This window comes from Hoplias malabaricus, chromosome Y (assembly GCF_029633855.1).
Source record: "Hoplias malabaricus isolate fHopMal1 chromosome Y, fHopMal1.hap1, whole genome shotgun sequence".
In the NCBI taxonomy this organism is placed as follows: domain Eukaryota; kingdom Metazoa; phylum Chordata; class Actinopteri; order Characiformes; family Erythrinidae; genus Hoplias; species Hoplias malabaricus.
In genome coordinates this window covers 17,593,048-17,618,474 of record NC_089820.1, presented here as the reverse complement: position 1 = coordinate 17,618,474, position 25,427 = coordinate 17,593,048, and the positions used below count along the sequence as shown (strand labels likewise).

Below are 25,427 nucleotides of genomic sequence, written 5' to 3'. Positions count from 1 at the left end.
AGCTAACATATTTAGTCATCTCTTGATTGTGTTATATTTGTCAACAAGTCAATTAGTTATTTATCAAACAAAATATTCATAATGTATTTGTCCGGCCACAGGGAACGGCGTGTAAACAATAGAAGTCTCTCCAATTTGGCGGAATGTTTTTTACACAGTGAAACGTTCTTGTCCGAATACTTTTTGGGGCAACTGTAATTGTCAAATTTGTGCTTGGTTAAAGGACCAAGAGAGGTACTGTGGTTACTAAGAACTGGCAGATCGTGTTAAACCAGCGTGCAGCAGGTACATTAGTACAGTAACGTATGTTGATCAAATTCATAAGGGTTCGAGACCTGTAACAATGACGTTGGACGGAAGTGACATCCACAGTGTGTTTTCTTTGATTTGGTGTGGAAGGGTTGAGCAGACGAAGTTCAGAGGGACGTTGTGGAGCAGGTCTCTGTGGTGTAGCCTTTGTCCACCGCTTGGACGACAGCATCTTTTTCAGCCGTGGTGGGCTGTTTTTCCCCTCAGTCTGAGCTCGGCGAGGAGAGCTCGCAGCTTGGGCCAAGTGGAGTAGTGTCAGTACGAGGATAACGCTGAGCATATCTGGCTCAATCTGGAAGCGTGTGTGTCAAAGGAGCTTTGTAATATCCTCGTTATTAAAAATGTGCACTAATTGCTGTGTATCTCAGGTAAGTGTCATTTTAAAAAGGTTAAAGTAAGCTGCTTTACGATTCGAAAATTGGAATTCGCTGTTCCACCTTAAATGGCGCGGCAGTTCATGTGCTGTTTAAGGTGGAACGGAAAATTCTAAATTTCGAATTTTACTATCTAAATTCATAGTTTATAAATGTGAGAGTATTGTGTCATCAACAAAATTTGTGGAAAATGAGCGGTGGTTCTTATTACTCATATTAAGGTTAGCTTGGTGTCACAGAATCACCTTTTCCCATTGTATCCTCTCTTTCGATATTTTAAACGCCAGTGGAAGACAACGCAAGACTTGTGTTCAGTTGGCAACAACGTCCTAAAGTTATTTCCCTCACATTACGTCCCTTTGTTCTCGTTGAAGGAATGTTGAGTCGTTGAGTTTGGAGCTAATATATGTCAGTTTCTCAGCTAAACAATGGTCGAAATATCTTTATTATATGTTTAACTCTTTAACACATCTACAGTACCCGCTGGGGTCTCCATTACGTCACAATTGTCAGTAATACAATGCTCAGTGAGTTGTAGACTGTAGAGCTGTTGTTCAAAGCCAAGAGATTTTTCATAGAGATGGTTGAAAGGGGATTTTTACTTAATATCCCTTTAATCAAACGGTTAAGATGTGAACGTGAACGGAAAATTTCGACAAAACAGATCAGAATTGTTTATAATGGTAGTAATAGGAACTAAACGTTTGAAAGGCTCTAATGACCACCTCACACGAAGCAGCATATTCCATTGTTATTGACAGCGTCCAAAGGAGAATATTTTTTGTGGATGTTTAGTTGACTACGTCATTTTAACCCAGCAGCTCGCTTTCAGAATGTGTGAAAATTTCATGATGAAAGGACCAATAGAATTGCTCCAGAATTACTTGAAATCAAATATTTTACATTGACTTCCATTGAAAGTTAAGAAGTTATTCCCTCTCCTATTAAGTTACTGTTTTGGAAATAGCCTACTTTGTTCTTTTTGGGCAGCACAAATGTGTTCTTTTAAGTGAAAAATGTTCCCTAAAGAAAGCATATTGTTCAGAACACTGTTCATTGTAGATCAAACATAAAATGACTGTATTTCGTCTGTTTCATTCAGTGCAGCTTCCAGTGGTTTACTATTCAGTAGTATTTGTTGATTTAACTTTTCAATGTATACTTGTTTTCATCCAGTACAACTTTCTTGACTGTTTTTCATAGAGAGCGACACTGGAAGCACAATTAGGGGGGATTGTAAAGGAATGGTGGAGGTAATCTGGGAAATGGGGAACAATAGATTTGTCAATACAGTGCCCTCCACACTCTCGTGTGCTAATTTCAGTCTTGAGAGTCTCACATTTGCTGGTAACCCTCTCTTTGTATATTGCATGGTCTGCGGGTGGTCTTTTCATTTCCTATTTGGATCCATGAGGCTGCTTGTTTGCATAAGATTAGCAGTGGAAACCAGAGGGAAGGCGGCCTGCGTCTGCTTTGGCTGTCTCATTAGTGCTAAGCCTGTCAGGAGTCGCTGGCCCCAAAGCCGACAAAAATGGTGCAAGATGGGCATGGACAGATTGCTGGTGCCTTTTTATGCCTATTCACCTGATACCCTTGCTCTGGTATGAGGGGGTTTCCATTGTAATACACAATCAACTAACCCAACAGAAATGGGTCTAAGCTTTGTGAGCGTCTTAGATTCCAGTGGGCCATTCAGAATAGTCAATGGGCACGAATGCTTATTTAGAGGATAAATTTCCATCTAAAGTAGACTGTTTGAATTGGGTAAGAAAGTGCTGCTTATATTTGAAACCAAACCACTTGGGAGTTTTGTATCTGCACTGAGAATGTTTCTTCTGTAGGTCAGTTTTAGCCTAGACCAAAGTCAATGGCACCTGCATTCTTTTCTTGATTTTGATGCTGTCTTTTGATGAATTTATCACTTGGATATGTGTAAGCTGTGCTGGCTGGATGAGTCTGTTTGTTCTAGTTAACATGATGAGTGCATCAGAAATCAGGTTTGGTCTTGTAAGCCGTTGAAAAAGCAAGAGATTGTATTGGTAAGTAAAGCTTCAGTATATTTGGAAGGCTAGTGTCTTAATTTTAATAAATGTAATTTCAGATGCTAATTGGTTGTGGACACTCATACACTGTCTGAAACACATACACTATGTCACTGTGCTGGTACACTCAAGGATACATATTCGTACCTCATTCTATTGTAGATTTTAAAATTGTGTGGAATTTTTCAAGGCTTATATTATGTTCTTTTATTTTAGGAATTTTTAAAACGAATGATTTTAAATATTCACCTCTCCTAGAGAATAAAGCTAGACTTAATCTACTGTTACTTTTAAAGGTACATTTACACTCTTTGTACCTTTTAGTGACTAATAATGTACCTCTATGTACCTTGTTTTCTGAGGGTGTATGAATGATTAGGGTCCTATAGGCAATTGGCAGTTCATAAAGATTGTCCCTGTAATTGAACATTGTGCCAGTGGATAATGGCAGTTTATTTAACACTGAGCTGCACTGTGCTAAAGGATGGCTGATGAAACTTCATGAAATAAGTCTCACAATGCTTTTTATTAGCATGACACATTTTTTCTGTGTGTGTTTCAAGCAATAAAAGAAACATCCTGTATTTGTGTGGGCTTACTTTTTGAAAGCACACCTAATAAATATTTACATAACAATTTCCACCCTGTCCCTAATGCTGCATATTATGAGAGAAAATGGATGACAAGCCATGTATACCATGGATTTTGTTGTAGAATCCACATAAAATTTGTCCTCTTTTAGGTGCAGGAGCAACACACGAGTGGCCAGCCAAGTCTTCCATCAAGTGTTAGATGTTTCCTATTATTATTTATATTTTTATATATTTTTGTCAGTAATGGTGGAATAAAGTGGACAGTGATTTTAATTTACTCATCCAGGTAAAAAACCTCTTTCAGAAAGCAGCTCTTACAGAAACACTCCTTGAACTTGAGCTTAAACAGCACAGGGTAAACCTCCTATAAGGTTAATCACAGGAATATGTACATGTGCTGTGGGTTATTTTTTTTTTAATACCTCTTTATGGAAATTCAAATTGTTATGGATTGTAACATGTAGTATTAGCACTTTGACAGTGTAATTGAAGACAAATCTGTGTTGACAGTGTGGGAAGTGGTAAGATGTTCTCAGCTTGCTCTGGATTTCGCACACCCCATCACATCTACTTTATGTGAGAGGCCTCAGTTAGAGCACCATCCTGCTGATGAAAGAGGACTGTTTACTCTTTTGCTGTCTTTTTTTTTTTTCTTCAAGACTCTCCATTTGCAACTGAAAAAGCCATTTCCTGCACCAGACAAATGATTGCTAACCAAACTCCATCCATCCATCAATGCCTCTTTTAATCCATTGATCTGATACTGGAGTTGGATGTTTTAATGTTTGCTGTAACTATGGCCCCTACACTAGAGAAAGGAATGTTTTTGTGTGGTAAACTTAATATTGCAATAATACATTTTGGGCTGAGCTGTACAGTTTCCCAGCTAACAGCCCAACAAAGCGGTCTTTCATATTAGCGTAATTGTTTCCAAATTTTGGCAACATAAATAACCTTACTGGAGACATTAACTAATGAAATTTGGTAGTCCATATTTTTTTCTTTGAACTTTGAACTTGGTCAAGTTCTGTTAAATCAGAATGGCGGATTAACATCTTGAATGGCAAAAGTAGGTAAATAAAGTTTTTGTTAAGCAAGTATTTGGAAAATATCTTTATATAATTGCTATGTATCAGACCTTTACTGTGCAAACAGACAGACAGGCAAAATGTTTTAATATGAGAAGAAACTTGGCTAAGAAGTAACCTATGATGGGTTTTCTGGTGTCTATTCATATCTGAGATTTCTTTATTTATTTCTATATTTATTTATTTATTTATTAAACCTCTGAGGGGGGACAGTATAAAGAATGAGATGTCAGGAGAATTTGAGAAGCTCAAGTCTTTATTCTGTGAAACCCAGTGTTCAGGCTGTTGGCCTCAGCCTGGGGTGGTCACCTTTCACCCAGACCCTTGCTGACAGCTGGAGTGGACAAAAGGGCAGTTCAAGAGGGTTTGAGAAAAAGGCTTTTGTGAAAACCATTGTCTCCTTGTTGGGGTAGTGGGGGATGGGATGTATCAAGGAGGAGGATGTTCCTTTTAATCTAGAGGGATCAAATCCATGTTCTGTGTTTGATCAGATCTAATGTTTCAAACCTAAAAATAGCCTGATAACATGCTGCTTGAATTAGACCCAACTTACCATCCTTTCTTGTAGCCTGAAATAATGCTTGTTGTTACAGTAAGGGCTATCATTTCATGACCAATACACTCACACACAACATGGATATAATAATAATCAGGTGTACACAATGACGTATAATTTAATTATATTTATTAATTGCTATTTTCAAACAAATTTAAGTCTGGGAAAACTTTACATAATCCACTGTTCTGATTCTGTACTCATGTACCATAATGTATCTTTGCCACATCTAAAGCATGTCAGATTATGGTAATACACATAAAAATGAAATGTGAAATATAAACCAGGAGCAAGTGCAGGCCAAAATCATTTGAACGTGGGAAACGGGACACGAGGAACTAAAACTCTGATACTGAGAAATGATATCCAGACCTTCATGTGAATAGTTATGATCCTGTTGCTTTTGGACAAATGTTTCAAGCTTCCAGACCCTCCACACGCCAAAGAGGAATGAGGCTGGTGCTGAGCAAGATCACGCTGGCCACCTGTCGTTCGGAGGAGGGGGAGACACTCCCAGGCTTGTTGTCGAGGGAAGTGCTTTGTTGTTATAGTCTGGGTCACATTATTATACATGTCACGTGCTGCGTTTCTGGTGTCCTTCAGAGTACCTGCCAGTTTTACATGCCCTGTGGAATTTTACGTTTCTAAATTTTCTTTTCAATCATTCTATATGGAATTTGGAATTAATAATGTCTTCTTTTAGTGCTGCATTGTGGTGGTAATTTTTGTGTGAATGGGGTTTTGCATTAATGAATTTAATGAGGCCATGCTAATGTTTCCATAATATTTTAGGTTTTTAAGTTTTTTTCCTCTGAAAATTACAACCAACGGGAACTTTACACTATAAACTCTGCATGTGAATTTTAATCAAAAGAGCACATTTAACAGAAATGAACTCTTTTTGTCGGTCTTCTGAAATAATCAAAACTATGCAAATAATAAAGACGTGCGTTGGGACAGTACTGCATATTTAACAATAAACATATATTATCCCAAACACATTATCTGATGTTGGCTCTGAGGTGGCCAGTCCAATAGCCTGAGGACACTAGACTTTTTAAAAACGATGAAATATGTACTCTTCTCGTGAAAACACCTCCTGTTGTCTCAATAATAGTTGTTCTGATTGAAATGACATAGAAGCATAGTCACTGACTTGCATGCAGAACATTTTATCGTATGTCTATCATTACTAGGTTCTAGTCTGTTCTCAGTTCCCAAATTGCTTGTAATTTCAACGTGACTGCTCCTCTTTGTCTGCAGACTGCAGATGAAGAGATTAAAATACAGACAGAGCACAGTTCCCTTATCCACACTCTGTCTAATGGTATGATCTCAGGGCTTCGTGTTGTGACTGCAGCTCAGCAATCAGTGGCTAACCTGTGTCATGTGCTGATCTGTTTCATAGTAACAGCCCAGTTCTACCTTCAGTGTTTCATCCAATAGGGGAGCTGTATTTGCTGCTAGGAGTGAAGACAACCAATGAGGTGTTTCTAGCTGTGTCTGTGTGTGTATAAGTGTGTATGTGTGACTCTGCTTTCTCTGTGAAGTAGATTTTACCCTTTGTGGAAATTTGGCTACTATCCAATGACAAAAGCCTAAACCTCTCATTTGAGAACAATATATTTCAACATTTTCCACTAATTGGTTTTGAGGTCCAAACAATTAAATAAAGATTAAATCCACAGGCTTAAACTTCTTCTTCAAAAGCCTTGTTCTGATTACATTTACATGGGGAGCTGGGGTAATGTCACAGTGTTTATCATGGTTTCACACAGGAAAAGAAATCAACATAAAAGATGAGAGAAGTATGCATGATAGTGAAATGTTTATGTGCATCATTTTCACAGTGTGGGCCATACACAGCTGTGCACCTGGAGCTTTTAGATTGTAACTACTGTTACAACCCTTAACCACCCTATCTTCTAGTCCTTTGTAGTCTTTCTACATCTAAAGCTAGCCCAAATTATGCAATTGCTAGCTAAATGAGGGATGAAGGTTCTGTAAACAGACTGAAGGAGGAAATAGAGACGGAAGGAGAGGGAGGGGGGAAATGCTGAGACATCAAGTATGTATCTGTCTTCAGTAGATATGAACCAGCTTTAAACTCACTACTTGATAAACCTGGTGTGCACTCTGGAAAAATGCCTGAAAAAGGTCTGTTTGGATGGAACTAAAATCACAGCGAATCTCTGTTAATAATTATATTATCCCATTTCCATGTGTCAAACTCATCCCCTCTGACTGAGGCTATTTAGAATTAAACAGCAGTTTAGGGTAAAAAATAAATTGTCATCATCTCTTTCTCTCTCTCCCTTGTAGCTGGCCTGCTGTTGTGGTTCTGCTGCATGTTCACTATGCTGTGGCTGCTGTCCCAAAATCAAACAGTCCACAGGGACTCGCTTCATGTATGCTCTATACTTCATGCTGGTCACCATCATTTGCGTCGTCATGATGTCTCCCACTGAGGAGTTGGAATTGGGGAAAGTAAGTTTTTAAAATTGCTTGTCTGTGCACTATTTATGCTTACTAAAAACAACACACTTTCACCGCCAAATGGTAACCACCCAAATTATAACTTTGTCCATATTAAATGCAATGGTTAAACAACAAAAAGTACAACAGTTTGTACAGATGCATTTCCAAATTAAAAACAAGAAATTCCATTGTTTTTTCATAATACGTGTTAGCATACATGTACAAATAATTACATTTACTGAATATTCTTTTAGCTCCAAGGACTTTACAGGAGCACTTTGTATTTCCACAGTCATCTGTTGCTCTGCATACTTTCTTTGCCCCTTTCACTCTGTCAGGACCACCACAGAGCAGATAATATTTGACTGGTGGTTCATTCTCAGTGCTGCACTGAAACTGACATGTGGTGGTGTTTGTTTGTGTTAGTGTGTAGATGGGTGAGACACATCTATGCTGTGTTAACTTGGCATGCATTAAAAGTGCAGTTGTAGAAGTTGACATATTTGAGTAGGATTTGATCGCACATTAATACAGATTTGAAACAGAAGTCATATTTTGAGTTGGAACATGATTTTACTGATCTGCAGTGATTTTAAAGGATGTTTAAGTCATCAGCAATAACTATGCAGTTTGTCACATGCTCAGACTGTGAAGCCCCTTTGGTCACAATGTATTAAATCCTAGTGTGACTGTGACTAGAGAAAGTCATTCTTTGTGTGAAAATAAACATAATCTTGTGTCAGTTGATTGAGAACAGCCTTTTAGCCACGGGAGACATTTTTTTAGTTTAATTATAGTGTTGCTAGGGATGGCTTCTAAAGCCCTTGCTGCTGACAGAGACAAGCTTCAGTTGTATGAAGGAATTATCTACAGTCAGCCAGCACCGCAGTCCAAATCCATGAAATTCCTCCACAAAACTGTGCAGCACTACAGGGAGGAAAAAGCTTTGTGAAGCCCTATAAATTTTCCATTAACATAACGGTGAGAGCAGAGTTTTTTGTACATCGCGTTCTACTTAGAGTGGTCCATTCCTTCTCTCAGTGGAGAAGCTTATAGTTTTAGAACATTTTATATCTGTGCTGCTGGTGTAGCTGTGGAGATGATCGATACTGGAATGTTGTTGCGGGGTCTGTAATGTGGACCCAGCTATTGTGTTCTGGCCGAGCCTTTCTTTTTGCTCCTCTGCTGGCCTTTTGACTCCCTACTGTGTAAATGCCATGTGAGAACAAGTGGCCAAAAAAAAAGTAGTAGTCCAGCCCTCCATACTACCTCCTAGGAGCTCAGGCTAATTTTCTGTGGAAAAAAATGTAGAAACTTATGAACATTCTGGTAGGTGATTTATAAATATGGATTTTTTTAGTGGAGGTCCATGTACAAAAGAATAGCATTTTCCAAATTATTTTAGATTACAATGAATATATTTAAAATTTTCTGTATGAAAATAGGGGAGGCCCCCTCCAGGGTGTATTCCTGCCTTGCGCCCAATGGTTCCAGGTAGGCTCTGGACCCCCCGCGACCCTGAATTGGATAAGCGCTTACAGATATTGAATGAATGAAATAGGGGAGATTTAAAGTCTTAAATAAAGAAACCTCAGAAAAATACTTTGAAATAAAAGCATTTAAATAGAGCATTTCAGAGCACCATTTTTCACATTAACATTATAAACATTATAAGAAATGATATGTTTTGAAATTGTGAAACACTAATAGCTGATTCATCAAGAAGTTATACTCTAGTTTATTACAGTATTTATTAACTAACCTATTACTAGTCCTGTTTATCAAGAACACCAATGCCATGGAAATCATTCTCTGCTACTCACTACTACAGAAAACAGTCCATGCATTCTAAGCTATGTCTCAAAATAACCAAAAAAGGCCTCTATGACATGGTGACATAGGTCCTACATGGTAGTGTAGGTGTAAATTCCTTACCCTCTAAACCCTAAAATATGAGTCAGAGGGATCCTTTAAAAGCTTGTTAGTTTGTATTTCATTCACCGTAAAGCACAGTATTACAGGAAGCCCTGATGTTCCTGATCAATGTGAAGGTCATTATTTATTCATCCCTGTTCTTGTCAAAGTGAGTCTTATTTGCTGTGAGCAGACATTGGAAAATATCTGACCAACTACTGTGAATATTAAATGGTTAATAGCATTCCCATATATTAGGGTTTTTTTCTGGCCACTTTTCTGAATTCAATTTTCTGAAGTGCTTTGGTCATGTTTAGTCAATTTAGTCTTTTTTCATTGATTTGAATCTACAAAGTGACTGCTTACATAACACACCATATTAGTGTTGTTTAAAATCACATGTGTAGTAGGTCAAATGAAAGAAAATTTGTGAAGTATGAGCTAACTAAAAAAAATGTGATTGCTTATTTTATAGTAAATAGTTTATATATAAATTGCAACACAAGCACTGGAAAATACAGTCCAGGTGTGGTGAAGTGTAAATATTTTGTGCTCCGAATACAAATATTTGATTTGGACCAGTAGGTTTGATATGAAGGTACCGTTTTGACTTGCCCCAAGGTTATTACTTAATTATTTATGCTCCTTAAAAATTGTTATTGTGTTTCTATTTTGTTCAGGTGTTTTTATTTATTTATCTACTTATTTATTTTCCAGATCCCATTTTACTCTGAGTTGTGCACAAAGCTGAATGCTGGAGAAAACTGCAGTGCCCTTGTGGGCTACTCTGCTGTCTACAAAGTTTGCTTTGGCATGGCCTGCTTTTTCTTCTTCTTCTGTGTATTCACCTTAGGAGTGCGAACAAGCACAGGCTGCCGGGCTTCCGTCCACAATGGGTATGTTATCCGCCCAAATAGTCTAACGTATCTCTTGCAGACACAGATCAACCAAAAGGAAAAATAACAATTTGGATGTTTACTGGTTGTGGGTTTGTGTCAGACTGGTATCCAAACCTGAACAGAGAGAGTATACTCCTAATCTAACCTGTCATTCCTGTTTGGTTCTGATTTCATGTTTAGTTTTTCTCAGCCCCTTACCACTTTTAACTCAGCTTTGTGTGACCCTGCTTTGTTTCTTAAATTTTTCTTCACTACTCTTATTACTTTATCTTTTAAATTGGGCAAGCCAGAGTCATTGGAAACCTTGAGGGCCTTTTGTCTGTTAACATGGAAGAAAAACAGTGAGGACATTTCAGAAATGTAGAATTTAGTGAATTCAGTATAATGGAATCGTGAAGCATATATTAAATGGTATAAGAAATGCACATTCTTGTGAATTTTTGAATCATTATAATTGTTTATAACAAAATCTACACTATCACAAACAATTTGGATTTTTATTTGGTCTCCAGTTGTGAATGCATTTTTGTTAAATTCAAAACTTAATGCTGTGAAAAACATTGGACATAAAATGTTGCTGCTGATTCAGTATTTTGACTTTAACTCAGTGCCTTCCATTCCTTTTTCTCCTCCGGGCTCCCCACTATGGGGGAGATTATTTAGCCATCCTTGGTTGACCGGAGGTCTACAAAGCTGTGTATCTTTTGGCTCACTTCCTTCATCCAGCTCCCCATGAGATTTGTCCTGTTGCATGCTCCTCCTTAAACTCCATTATCCACCCACTCCTGTTGCACTGAATAGGGGTATTAATTAAAAGCCCTGTCCTGAGGAAATTGCATCAGGAGGTGAGCTTTATACTCTTCAAGCACGATGGTTTAGCCCCCAACGAGAGCTCTTCACATCGCAATAATCAGATCTTTGTGTTGTATGCAAATGATGCCGAGGAAAAGGAGAAGTGTATAGCAGAGCAGAACTGCAAGAGAGGCCTCTAGATCAGAACAGACCAAAGCTCATTTTCAGCTTTCTGAAGGTGTCTTTTTAAATACTGTCATAGTAAACAGGATGCCAAAATGTCCAAGAAAGTGTTTGCGGGAGTCCTTCTACCAGCATTGTATATTCTCATTAAGTCCGGGCAGTCTGGATCGTGAAGTACCACAGTCTGCACATTTTTACTATAATTGGCTGCTTGAAACCTACCATGGGCCAACATTGCTGGCAGTGTGGGCCTTATATTCTCACTAATATTCAAATTCTCTTTTTGTTCATTCAGATTTTGGTTCTTTAAGTTTTTGGCTTTGTTGGCCTGCTGTGCTGGAGGCTTCTTCCTACCACAAGAAGAAAAGTTTCTTGAAGGTAGAGTACCACATATTTTCTTCTTTTCTTCATTATCTCTGCTTTTCCCACCACTTTATAATCCCTAGCTATTGTTTCCGTTGTGTGCCTTGTTTCTTTTTATGAGCTTTGAAGAAGAAACCGTATTTCTCAGTTAGCCACATAATATTTTTTATTTTGAACTTCTTTTTATTGTATTTTTTAATCATCATTTGCAGTCATACAGTACAGTCATATTTTCAAAGATAGCCACATGAATTTAAACTGAGACTTGTGAACTGACGAATAGGAATTTCCCTCATCTATTTTCTATTGGACAGGCTTGGGATTTGGGCTAAACGTTTCTGGCTAAAGTGAGAAATCCTGGTTGGTGGAATTTTGGTGAATGGTTTGTACAGAATCGGCGTTACTGAAACCAAAACGAATTTAAATTTTGTTTGATTGAAAAAGTGCTTTTTACATCTGATGTTGTCACAAAGCAGCTTTGCAGAAATCCAGTAAAGACAAAAGTTTTAACATGAAACATAAAACCCCCAGGTGAGTAAGCCAGAGGCGACCATCAGAGTCCTTCAAAGAATTGAAAGCTTAAAAGCCCTTTGAAAAGTACATGATCTCTAACCCATCACACTCTGAGAAGATGTTACTGAAAATAAGTTGCAGTGTTTTAGATCTCAAATATTTAGGATTTACTAGAGTAAATCCTCAGTAGCTGAGTAAGATTTAGGTAGAACTACATGTTTCATGATGTTAACACAGTTGAAGCCAGTATGATACACATAGACCTCCATAAGTTTTAAATATCACTAAGTTTGCTAAACATAGCTAACTGCACAGTCAAAACTTCTAAGTGGTCGTAAGCATCTTCTTAGCATATTTAGTAGTGTAGTTAACGGTTAAACAATGTTTTATTATGCAGCCCTAACTAAAACACCATGCAAAGTAACAATGGTGAATTTTTAGACGAAAAACAATGTATCAAACACCAAATGAAGGGATTTCAGGAATTATCTTTATCTAGTTTTCTCTTAATGTAATTAGCCACAGTTGGCTTATTCTGAAATTTGGCAGCCCTGTCTGTTGTTGTTCTCAGAAGAACATCTGCAGGCCAGGAGGGGAGAACCTGTAACGTCCTGTGTTGACTACCAATGCCATAAAGGTGTCATTGGTTTGTGTTTCTGTGAATTATGTGGCTACTTTGATGTTATATCACTTAGTTTTTTGCCAGCAGAGCTAAGCAGTTATCTGGAGAAGAGCCACGAGCTCAGAGGCAGCCTTTGTTTCTGTCAGTCTGAGAATGAAACAGTTCAGAATGATGTCTCAATGCACCCCTGCTCCCTCATTCCCTCAAGTCATTCTCTTTCTCTCTTTCTTTTTGTCTTATCCATTTTATTCTTTTCTTTCTCTCACTCTCTCTCTCTCTCTCTCTCTCTCTCACACTTTCACCAACATTCACGTTCCCTATCTGTCATATTTTTTTCTTTCTCTCTCTCTCTCTCTCTACTTCTTTCTTTCTTCCATTTCTTTCTCATTCACTGTATTCTTCATCTTCATCAATCATGCTTTTTTTCTCTCTCCCCAGTATGGCGTTATGTGGGGGCGGCCGGGGGTTTCCTTTTCCTCCTCATTCAACTCATGTTGTTGGTGGAGTTTGCTCACAGATGGAACCAGAACTGGTAAGATGAGTCTCTGGCAGCAACCAAACATTTTACTGTTTTATAATCCTCTCTCTGTCATGCTATAGCACCAATGGAAAAACGATCAGTCACTTGGAACCTTTTCATAATTCCATTTTCCTGTTTCCATTCCTGTATCCAACTTGAGGCAGCACAACTGGAATCTATTACACAGAGTAGAGGGAGTGTAGAGATGTCTGGCTGTGTCTAATTCCAACAGCAAGAAAGATTATATAGAGGTCTGACTGGGTGGTCTCATTCCTATATACTAATAATATAGGCCTTGTAGAGACTGTAGAAACACCCATGGGTGGAGTGTTCTTTTTTTTTAATTATCATATTTTGAGAAAGATATAGGTGAGATAATGAAAGGAAGTTAAAAACAGCAAATGGGAGAGTGAGGGATGAGGAAGAGTGTGGGATCTGTGTGATTTCCTAATGTTTTTCACTTAAGTCTGCCTGTTTTATTAATTTTCTTTTCAAGAGACTTCTTTTTGAGTGAGAGAGTAAGAAGGATACAAAAGGCAATTATCGGTGACTAATACATTTCAGTCTGAATGGTTACAGTATGCAGAGTTGCATGCTTTGTGAATACCGGAAAAGCAACAGTTTTTCAGAAGTTTTAACAAAAAATACTGAAAAACAGGAATGAAGAAGGAAATCAAAAGCATCTGTATACAGCACTAACTAACCACATTGCTCTCAGCTGACAGTCTTAAATGTCCCCTGAGAACCAGAAAGTTTCACTTTGCAATATTTGCAAAGTGAACTTGTTTATAATGAACCAAAATACTGCCTTTACACAAACAAAGAGCAACACCACAGCTGGAGTGGAACTTACAGCTTGAAAAGCTCTGTCAAACATTTTGGATCTAGTACATGATGCTATACACATACTGTGCCTGTAAATGGACATGTATCTGTCAATGTCTGTATTTTCAGTTATAATCATACACAAGATAAGATGTGCCCTGTGAAGGACTGGCGTCCCCTCCAGGGTGTATTCCCGCCTTGCGCCCAATGATTCCAGGTAGGCTCTGGACCCACCGCGACCCTAAAATTGGATAAGCGGTTACAGATAATGGATGGATGGATGAAGATAAGATGTAAAATATCCTATGCCAATCCATTAGAGCTTCACATAGGGCCCACCCCACTCTCTTCCTACCGGTATCCACACAATTTCTATTGTTTCAATCCTACAGCTAGACACTAAGGTTGTTGTGGCTGTTTTGATCCAGTCAGCAACCAGCTATCCTTAACAACTACGGTTACTCATTGCGCCCAGCCCATGAGTACACAAACCACCCACTGTATCACTAGCTCTTCACAGGGGTCATCAGGTAGGAATCTCCTCTCGTCAGTTTTTTGCTGAATTAAGCCTTCAGAATTCTGGCCTCCCAGACCCCCACCCCACCTTCGAGCTAGCTTTACAGTCCTACCATACCCTTAACCATCAACTACCATAAAACTGCACTGGTCTCCCTCATGACTAGGACTGTATCTGGTGCCCTACTGGCACTGTTAATGCATGCACTCTGGGACGAGCAACTTTTCACCTACGTCCAACAGCAATATCCTGGCTTTTGCTTCACCCCATCCACCAATATTTATACAGTAAATATACTGAGAAAAATTCTTAGGCTACCCATGAAATGTATATCTAATGGGAAGTCTATGTCTAGTTCATACATTTTTGGGACATTTTAAAGGAATATGCCAAATGTTTTTTTTTGCCATAGTTGTGATAGGAACTAGAATCACAATATATACAACACAAATACAGTGATCCCTCACTTATTGTTCCAGGACCACCTGCGAAAAGTGAAAATCCCAAGTAGGGACTCTATATTTATTTTAATACTTATTCTTATTTTAGTAGTTGTACACTATTAAATACGCTTTTTTAAGAGCGGAGAGGGTAGCTGAGCATGAACGACTGGGATACAGAGCAGCATTCCCTGGTTGGTCGCTTTCCATCAGTCAAGCAATCGTGTTGTTTACAATCTCACGTTGGCAAGTAGCGCTTCAAGCGACCATATATTAATTATATACATTAATTACATTACTTTAATATTTATTGAAAACCCAGGAAAAACCGAGTCCGCGGAAAGCAAACCGCGAAGTAGCGGGGGACCACTGTATAGCTAATTTATTTATTACTCAAAACCACCAATGATTCTTCTGAGTCTTATGAAAAAATGATAATAAGAAAATGTACGTTTTCATGTGGCAAAATAAATAAATATATATCTCTTTTATGCATGGATTTTTAACAATCTTATATAATTGATTTTGGTTACACAGCTTGTTTAGACATCCAACACTTTGGCTGTCTGGTTACTTTCACTGCCAATTAACAACAGTTAATTTCACATTAAACCCTCTGAACCAAACATTCAACTTTAATTAGAAACCTGAAATTCCCCTTTGATTGGGTTTTTTTTAATGCTTTGATAAGCAACCTGGCAACGTTTTCAGCTAGATTTATCAGGTAATTTGTGCACTGTACTAAATATATACTGATCAGCCACAACATTTAAGCCACTGACATATAAAGTGAATTATGTTGATAGTTTTTTTTGTTACATTGGTGCAATACAAGGGTGGAATATTTGCATGCTATATATTTGACTGGACATGTTTTGTACTTCTGTCTGCTTTGAACTGAAAAGTTGAATTGTGTTGCCAGTATTTCACAGTAGGAATAACTTCTAGTTGTGGTCCTGAGAGCTCTCTTTAGTCTCTGTGTATATAAATTATGTGGGCCGCTGTGACAGACTGGGCCTTGTTTTGTGCAGCTGAAATGCAAAAAAGGTTTTGGGGGGGGGGCTAGTCAGAGAGGCAGAAAGATAGCTGGAGACACAGTACAGAGGAAGCACATTGCAAAGCCAGTACGTATGGTTTCCTCTCCCCATTTTACCATAAATAAAGCAGCCTTCAGATCCTTAGCACAAGAAGACAGAAATAAGTCCTGGTGATTGTGTCAGGAGCCTGTCTGAATGTAAGAGCCAGCACGTGACTCAGAATTCAAGGGAAAATGCACTTGTGTATAGTCTTTAATATGTATGGAGAAACAAATGTGTCTTTTAAGAAAAAAACAGGAAAATATGATTAGCAAAGAATTTGAACCTGAAATTATGAATTTCTTCTAACAAAGGCCACATGTTAAAACTTTTTAAAAAGGATTTTAAGGTTAGGTTAGAAAAGTTTTAGGTGCATACTTATTAGAATAAATGAATCTTGTTTTATACTATACTTATTTATTATTATACATACGATGGTTACATAATTATTCATGTGATGAAATACTGTCATAAGTTCACAGCCGGCCAGAAATGGCTATGGATTTTGACCAGTTAAATTTACATTGCGTGTCACTCCTTGTTTTAAACATTGACTGATAAAACTGCTTCAGGTTGCAAGCAGTGAAACCAGTGCACAACCATGAAACGGTTCATGATCCCACAGGATAAATTAGGCCCTGAATTTGGAAAGTCTGAGCACATGCAGCACAAAATCTAAGCAAGTACATATTTATTTTGCACAAGAGCAAGGAAACTCACCGAGTGCTCCATGAATAGCATTCTCACATTTTACATTTAAATAATGCCATAAAAATGTGGCCTCACAAAATCAGTGGACGGAAAAATCAACCTCGCCTTTAGGGCAAGTTCAAGTATTATGTCTTTAATTTAATCCAGAAAGACTGAAACCCAGCCCAGTAGAGTATTAACAATCACATAATTGCAATTAAAAAAGTAACAGATAAATCCTTTGAATAAGATTAACTTACAAAGACATAATAAACATAGCATTTAGTGAATGGTAAATTCACTTTTACAAAGTCAATTGAAGCAGTTATGCTGCTATTTTCACATACAGTAATTGGCAGTAGTTGGGGCCCAATACTAAATGATCACATGAATGAAACAGCCTGTTACTGGTCCCCACTCCAGTTGTTATAAATTCTTAATTGTAAATTCTACTGTTTAACATGCAGTTCTATGAATGTGACATGGTTTTACATAAATCAGTCCCAAACATATGCAGTGAAATTGAAACTTGTTTGACTAAAATGCAGTGACAGTCGTTCAAAATGTTCACAAAAGCATTAGTGTGTGTTTAATGTCATGGTACACTGACTTACAGAATACCACTAAATATTTATGATTGCCCTGTGTTCTGACTTTTTATGAAAACGAGGGGCTTTAAGTGTGGCGTGTGTGCGTGCGAGCTGTAATGTGCTAGGTGCTGGAGGGCTGCCAGACACAGGAAGGGTCCATGGCGTTAGTAAGGGATGATTGGCTCATAATCCACATGTTCATCAGAAAGGAATTCTAGCACCCACAGACTAGCTCATGACACCTCATTCAGCCACAGAGCTCAAACACCCCAAAACACTATTGAATGTAGTGCTTAATTTAAGCCTCAAGTCAAATAACCTTCTACAGAATTTATACCCATTATGAATCTCTCTTAATAAAATGTATTTTTACTTGATGTGTCTGTAATACTTGGAACTGTAATAAGGGCATAGGGTGGATCCTCTAAATAATGCAGCCAGTGAAAAAGATTGGTTGATTTTCTGTGAAACAAGTTGTCCACGCCATTTTCTGATGTTTCTAAATGAAAACTAAATGAACATCCTCTTACCCTCTATTTCTGCAGGACATCAGGAGTGGAGTATAATAAGCTATGGTATGCAGCACTGGCCTTTGTGACTCTGGTACTGTTCTCCATGGCTGTAGGGGCAATGGTGTTCATGGCCAAGTTCTACACACATTCCGAAGCCTGTTTCCTTAACAAGATCTTCCTGGGTGTGAACTCAGGACTCTGCATAGTTGTCTCCTTGCTGGCCATCTCACCCTGCATTCAAACATGTGAGTCAGTCTGTCTGCAATTCAAAACATCAATTTTTTTGGTCTTTTCCAGCAGGGACATTGTTTATGTATAGTATGGGTGTGGACTGGCTGCCTTGTTAATTCAGTGTTCCAAGGAAATGTTATGCGAGAGTGCAGATTTAAAGAACTTATCTGATTGTGGCCATTCATATTTGTAAACAAAATTAAAATAAAAAAATAAACATAATTTTGCATTCTTTACTAAGTAATACAGAATATTGGTTTAAAAGTTTGAACACAATTGTTTTTTGAGCACTCTATTACAGAAATAACCTTTAGGATGTAAGTACATATTATAGGAGCTTAAAAGGCTCCTATAAAGGGTAAAAGGCTAAATATTAAACTGATCAGCCAAGACTTTAATTTAATTTAATGTTGAAAATCGCTTCTTTATATTTGCACTTCAGTTACAGCATCAAAGTAGCTTTTAGTATCTTTTCTTGTAATGAAAGCTTATCTTTAGCTAATTCTCTTGGTCTAAATTTTTACACACTTGCCTCAAAATGTGTTAAATTATTAAGTCATCTTAAATAGACTTGCTGAAAAGGTTCTGACTCTGTGTGACATATTAATTAGCTGTAAAAATATATCTTGAAGTGTTTTTGTGTAATACATATATAAATTTAATTACATTTTCAGACATTCTCCTGCTCTTTTGTCATTTTATATCACTTTGTTGCATTGTTTTAAAAAAGAGTTGTCATTGTATTAAAAAAAATAACCTTAAAATTAAGAAGCGTGAAAATGGGAAGCAAGAAGAGTTTATTCATCGCTGCATTCCTTATGAATTCCATTAGAAAGAAGCACTGGAAAAGCATGTTCATTATTGTGTTCTTTTCTTGGAGATAATAATTATGTGAATTTTGATGTTACCATTCATGAACATAGTGTATTCATGCTTTTTTATTACGAGACAATTGTCCTTTTTAATGCTACACAACAGTTTTTATAAATGTTTGATTTGAATTACAGTCATGCCTTACATTGACAGTGACATTGATAATGTTTTTAAAACATTTGGAAACCTGATACAAGAATGGGAAAAAAAGTCAAATAACTACTAACATGACTAGTAACATGTTGAAGGCTGAACCTTGTCTGTACAGATTTTTGCAGATGTTAGGACACATAACACATGTTGATGTAAAATTGATACTGTCAGGCTATTCTTTTAAAGTACTTTGTTCCAGGCCCCACAGCAGTAGTTAGAGAGGCAAAGTAGGAGCGGATTATTACAGTTTTCTTGATGAGGTCTGTGTTTATTGTGGTGTCCTCTCCACAGTCCAGCCCGCCTCAGGCCTGCTCCAGCCTGCCATTATCAGCGTCTATGTCATGTACCTCACCTTCTCCGCCCTGGCAAGCAAGCCCATTGAAAGTGAGTGTAGCTTGTTCTGCTGTGTACATTTCTCTTTTATTCTGGGTGTGTGTCTTGGTTTTACAGGGGAGAGTATCATCTAACAAGCCAGTATTGTTAGATAGGAGCTCCTCCTTAAGGCTGCTTAGGCCACTTTTTTAAAACCTTTACTGCACAGTAGCTTTCTGAAACCACTTTACCACACCCTGATTCACATTACTTTCCTTGTGCTTTAACTCTCACGTTTCCTCTTTCTTTCTCAGAGGTGGAGGAAAATGGAAAAAACGTTACTGTCTGTGTCTTTCCCTTTAATTCCGGGACGGAGAGTGACCGCAAGATTGTGAAGGGACTGGGAACGGCTATTTTGTTCTGCTGCGTGCTCTACTCCTGGTAATAATTTTTTTTATATGGGTGTAACCAGCACTGTACCACGTTACACAAAAATCTCTCTGATGATTGTTTTGCATGTTTGCACTGGACACGGTAATTTGAGTACATTACTGGAAATGCAGGAAGCAATATGACTCCTTTATTTTTCTGACCAGAACCTGAAATTTAATATTTCTATTCAGATGGAAAGCAGGAAAATAAGAATATCCATAGAAGGCATAACAAATTAGTGCAATAATCCAATAGTATTTGATAGATCAATCAGTTTGAAGCCATTTTTCTGCCTCCATCTCGACCCAGACATAAATAGTTGAAGATGTTGGAGCAAGCGTTCTTACCACCAAGCCAGGTCATTTTAAGGGTGTGGGAAGAGACCGGTCCCAAAAAGTGGAATAAACATGCAATTATCTGGTTATGCTACTGTGTTCATTTATACATAAAAGCAGGTAGCCCTGGTAAAGCTTAAGGGAAGATTAAAGCCTTCTTCATTTAGCTCTCACACACTGGAGGAGCCCCACATATGTTTCCCATCAAGTGCAGACATGTCTGCTGAAGCTGTCTCACCCAAAGCCTGAGAACATATTTACAGGCAGATGTTATTGCTGGTGACATGTGTAAATTGTCAGGCCTATGATTCAGAGCCATGGCCAAAGTTAAAATGATTTTTGCAGTGTATTTCCAACTCCCACAAAATGCAGTGATGCAGAAGGAAATATATTTTAGCTGAAAAAGTACTTTCAACTAGTGCCATTTATATAGAGTTCCAGGAAACACTTGATCCAAAAAGATCTTCAGCATTAATAGAAGCTTCAGCAGAAACTGCTGAGATGAGCAGAGTAGTCCTGCCAGTCTCACTCTCCTCAGAAACCAGCAGGTAATGAGACATGATGAGAGGAAGAAATCCAAAATGTCTTTCTTTCGAATGACCTTGTATGTCTGTATTCTCTCTCTCTCTCTCTCTAGTTTGACCTCCACCACAAAGAGGAGTTCAGCAGCTCTGCGAGTATACAGGAATTCTGTGCCAGAAAATGAGGTATGAGCTGTTGTAACTCTTTAATGCCTACAAAAAAAGCAGCAATTTCCACACATTAACATCCTCTTCTTTAATTGTCTCCTTAATCTTTCCACAATTTGAATTAGTTCCATACTGCTAAACAAAATACACCGATTCACTGTCTTATGAGGTCTTGTGTGTCATCCTCACAGAGAGCGCGCTGCTGTTTCTGTTGCAATGATGGAGAAGGTAAGAATAAATCAATAAAATATATTATTTATCAGACACTTGTTTACAATAAGGGTAGGCATTATGAGAATATTTTAGTATCATATTTTTTTTATTTAATTGCAGGGGAAAAATAATGTGAGGCATGTTGTGTATCATACAAAATATCTCCAGATCCTCACAGCCTTTTTTTTTTTTTTTTACATTTACTGTAAATAAATGTAAAAGAAAATGAGCCAGTTGTGTGTGCTGAAAGCTTGCTGGAGCCTCCTATTGGTCATAGATGCATATTGCATTGCTCGTTTTATCAGCTAAAAGTGCTCATGTCCTGTTTTAGAGGAGTATGACGATGAGGAGAAGCCTGGAGGAGGAGGGCAGAATGTTAATTATGATGAGCGTGAGAGCACTGTCTACAGCTACGCATACTTCCACTTTGTCTTTTTTCTTGGTTCTCTCTACGTCATGATGACGGCCACCAATTGGTTCCAGTAAGTAATTCCTGTTCCATTGTAGGCTACTCTAAACACATCCAGTGAGTCTGGATTTTCATTCTGAGAAATTAATTTGAATCATTCATTTGCTTTGTATTATATGCATCACCTGTAATTTGGGTTTAGTTTGTAACGTTGTTATTTCATGTGTAGAGCCAAGTCACAACTGAATTAAGGAAAAGCAATATACTGAATTACTGTGATTTAAGTTCTGTTCAGTCCTAGGAAGCACCTACTAAAAATGGTTTTGTGTTTTTCATGGTCATTGGATTTGAACTGGAAAGATTTTCTGCTTTATTTATTTATACACTATGTTGGATGGTCACACTCAGGGCTGTGGTGACATTGATATGATGGTGATGTGTTAGTGTGTGTGGTTGGTACGAATGGTTCACACACAGCAGTTCTGCTGGAATTTTTAAACATCAGTGTTGGATGGAGAGTAAACATTTATTATTATTATTATTATTATTATTATTATTACTTTATTTTTTAAATTAAATTATTTACTGTGGCTGTGTATTCCTGCAGTTATCACGATGCTAAAAGTTTGCCGATTTTGGAAGGGAGCTGGTCTGTGTTCTGGATCAAGATGGCGTCTTGCTGGGTGTGTCTTGTTCTCTACATGTGGACCCTGATGGCTCCCATGCTCTTTCCAAAGAGGTTTGAAGCATAAAAATCTCCAAATACATTCTAACACCACTGTTCACAAACATTCTGTTACTTTTAATTAAAGCTGTTTTTTTACAAGGATATATTTGATGCCTTCGTGGCATTTTTGTAGACAAATTTATGGAAATTTGTTAGTCTTTTTTTTTTATTCCATTTTGCCGACTTCAAAGACAAAAGGGTTTTTCATTTTTGTAGAAAAAAAAACATGAAGGTATGAAAACATTGCTCAGGCTCACATCACCTACAAGTGTCTTTACTGTTACATTTGCATCCTTTGTTAGATGAAGTATTCTATGCAAGTTAACAACAGCTTTTCTTTCATTCTGAATTTTTCCTTTTGGTAGCTTGTGTTTTTACACACACCAAAATATAATGCAAAACATTACGTCCAAATAAGTAAGCCAATATCCTCAGCTAAATACAAATGAACTGGGCCAGTTTATAACTTTCAGCTAAATACTAAGTCCTATTACTGCTATTGTTTGTATGGAAGAATAAATCTTCCTGAAACACTCTCCTCCTAATCTCAGGCTTGAGAAGAATAAAGAAATATGAACATGTGGAGAATGTTCTGCTTGACATCAGAAAAGAAAAACGTTAGCAGCCTCTAAGATAGCTGCCCAGTGAAATTAGCTTTTCTGCTTAGCGTTTGTGTCAAGTCAAATACAGTGTGATGAGGAATAAGTGTAATTGTATATAAATGGTCACAGGTTTAGAACCTATCTCGTAGGAATGGACTGGCAGGCTTTATCACTGAGTTCTTTCAACCGCAACGTCTTTGCAACTACAACTAGCTGATATTTTTTTTGTCTGTTTATATCCAAATGAGCCACAGGCTCTGGATTCTCTAACTTATTTGAAAATAGTAGGTTAGTACCCTTTCCTCATTCAAGGTTTGCGTATATTCCTCAACAGTGTAAATAACTCATATTTTACTACAATACAACTTTTATAATTAAGAAATTGTTACACTACTGTGTGCTGTTTACTTTTCTTGTCCCTAATATGTAAGGTCTGCTTTCATTATGTAAAGTAAAATAGAAACTGTTTAGTTTAAGCACAGCTTAAGGTTTAAAAGTGAAAGTATTTTGCCCTTTAATAGTAATGTAGCATTCCTGATCCCCAACTTTGCTTATGTTGTATTTGTCCTAACATTTCCTTGAACAACTGTAATGAAGTGAAACTTGGAACTGGAACTGTTTTTGTTTTGGGTTAGATCCTGTGTTTTGTAATGCTTCAAAAGAAGGATTTTTAATCTTCATTTTTCATGTATTTTATATTTGTTACAATGACACATTGTTTAAGTACAGAATGAAGTGTTGTCTACTGGCACTGCCTGTAACACCCAGAATTGTTTAAGGCTTTCTGTATTTTGCTAGCTCCCTTAAACATAGTTTGTCTGTTAAAGCTGCACAAAACGGACATAAAAATGAACCAGTATAACTTTGCTTTCTATCGCCAAGAAAGCATTGCATTTTCCAGTCCCAGTATTCCTGCTGAAACTGTAGTTTGAGTTTAATTTACATTTTTATTGAATTCCCTCAAAATCCATGTCAGGATTTGCAGCAAGACTTTTCCCACCACTGAAAAGGCAGTTAGCAGCATTGGTGTTGAGATAATCGAAAGGTTTTTGTAACATTAATTCCTAATTATGCTTTACAAAAATACAGTAAAACTGGACAAGGACATTTTAAGATAAAATTCTGTGAATGGTGTGATTTGTCTTTCCACTGTCCTTGTCTAGGTTAAACATAACCTGAAAGAATATGCTAGAGATTAAAGCTAAATGGTATGTGTCTGCTTCATTGTACAGCGTCCATTCTAAAGAAGACCACTAGGTGGGTTCATACTATTTACAAAGAGTTCTAACTCAAACTACTTCGTTGTTTATACTAATTTTGCATGTCAACTTTTACTTCCCAAAACAAAACGTTTACAATACGTTTACAAAAATATTTGATCTTAATTTTGATATACCGTTTTTTATGTTGTATATTTCTTACCTGTTGAATACTTTGTGGGTTTTTTTTTTTACAAGGCCGCAAAAGGACAGGCAAAATCAAAGGTGTACTTTGTGTTTTGTTCTTGTTGTTTATTTGTTTGGCCTTTCAATACAAAACATTTGAAAAGTTAAAAAATAAAAGTTGTGTGGATTTACCCTGGATTTTAATGAAGCTCTTCTGTACCTGTGTATTTGAGTGTGATGTAACTGTGAAAGTGAGCGAATGCAGGAGTAACACTTTTCTGTATGTAACATTAATACATATTAGGTGCTGTACTGTTGTGTGATTAATGCCTTAAAGTAGTACCCTGGGATTTTTCAGTCTAATGTCTGCAGTATTTTAAAGCACCACTTAATGAACCTCCATGAATATTTCACATTATTTTGGTTACGGACATATATAAGTATGAATTAAAATGAAAATAACATGCTTAATTTGCTTTAAAACTACAATTTTATTAAATTAACGGAAAAACCCGAGCTCGCTACGGAAATTCTTGAACGCAACCGTGACGTCACTGGTGGACAACAGCTGAACAACGCCGCGGTAAAACACCGTTATAACTGACTGTTACGATAGTATCTATCTAGCTAAATAACCAACATTATTCATGACAATAGCCTAGCAATAAGCTAAACTCAAATTTAGAGGAACCGTTATTCTTGTAAATGTGATCGAAGTCGAACTCGAATTCATCCGACACTTTAAACCTCCGTAATGCAGCTACGTAGCCGAGTATAATCTGAGACACCGAGTTTAGCGAGTCAAGCTAACGTTAACTAACACCAACTAAATCAGGCGAAGTGTGTGTCCTTACCCTGTTTACCTCCATGTTACAGAGGCTCTTGAACACCTTTCGTTGGTGTCCTTACATGCCCATATTGTTGGAAAAGCGCCAGTGAAGTGAGCTACAGATAACAGAGTGAGCGGATGGTCCTTTCCAAAGTGCCCGTTTGAAGTTGACAAATTTAGTCAATTTTCTGGATATTTTGGGATCTTTGGGCCATTTTTGCACAGATGTCCCACTGTACATTGAATTATTGCAGCCAAAAATAACACACCAGGTAACACACCTTTTAATCCTTATTCCTTGAATTAGTAAGAAATAACATGTTTTCTGACTATCACTAAAC

At 37.4% G+C, this 25,427-nt stretch overlaps 1 protein-coding gene across 1 annotated transcript; it reads left to right on the top strand.

Annotated features, from left to right (window-relative positions):
* Positions 1 to 365: 365 nt before the first annotated feature.
* On the top strand, positions 366 to 24,557 carry LOC136679596 (serine incorporator 5-like). Its single transcript, XM_066658221.1, has 12 exons — positions 366 to 677; positions 7,285 to 7,449; positions 10,072 to 10,250; positions 11,524 to 11,606; positions 13,165 to 13,258; positions 17,930 to 18,141; positions 19,445 to 19,537; positions 19,780 to 19,906; positions 20,870 to 20,939; positions 21,113 to 21,149; positions 21,466 to 21,616; positions 22,151 to 24,557. Exons 1-12 carry the CDS (start codon positions 651 to 653, stop codon positions 22,293 to 22,295), a joined length of 1,383 nt encoding a protein of 460 aa, XP_066514318.1. The 5' UTR covers positions 366 to 650; the 3' UTR covers positions 22,296 to 24,557.
* Positions 24,558 to 25,427: the final 870 nt, after the last annotated feature.

What these genes read in the sequence shown, in the direction of transcription:
- LOC136679596 (XM_066658221.1), top strand. Translation starts at nt 651, where the DNA reads ATGTGCACTAATTGCTGTGTATCTCAG. An exon ending in CGGGCTTCCGTCCACAATGG is followed by an intron (nt 10,251 to 11,523) that starts GTATGTTATCCG and finishes TTGTTCATTCAG; the next exon opens with ATTTTGGTTCTTTAAGTTTT. An exon ending in GGCAAGCAAGCCCATTGAAA is followed by an intron (nt 19,538 to 19,779) that starts GTGAGTGTAGCT and finishes TTTCTTTCTCAG; the next exon opens with AGGTGGAGGAAAATGGAAAA.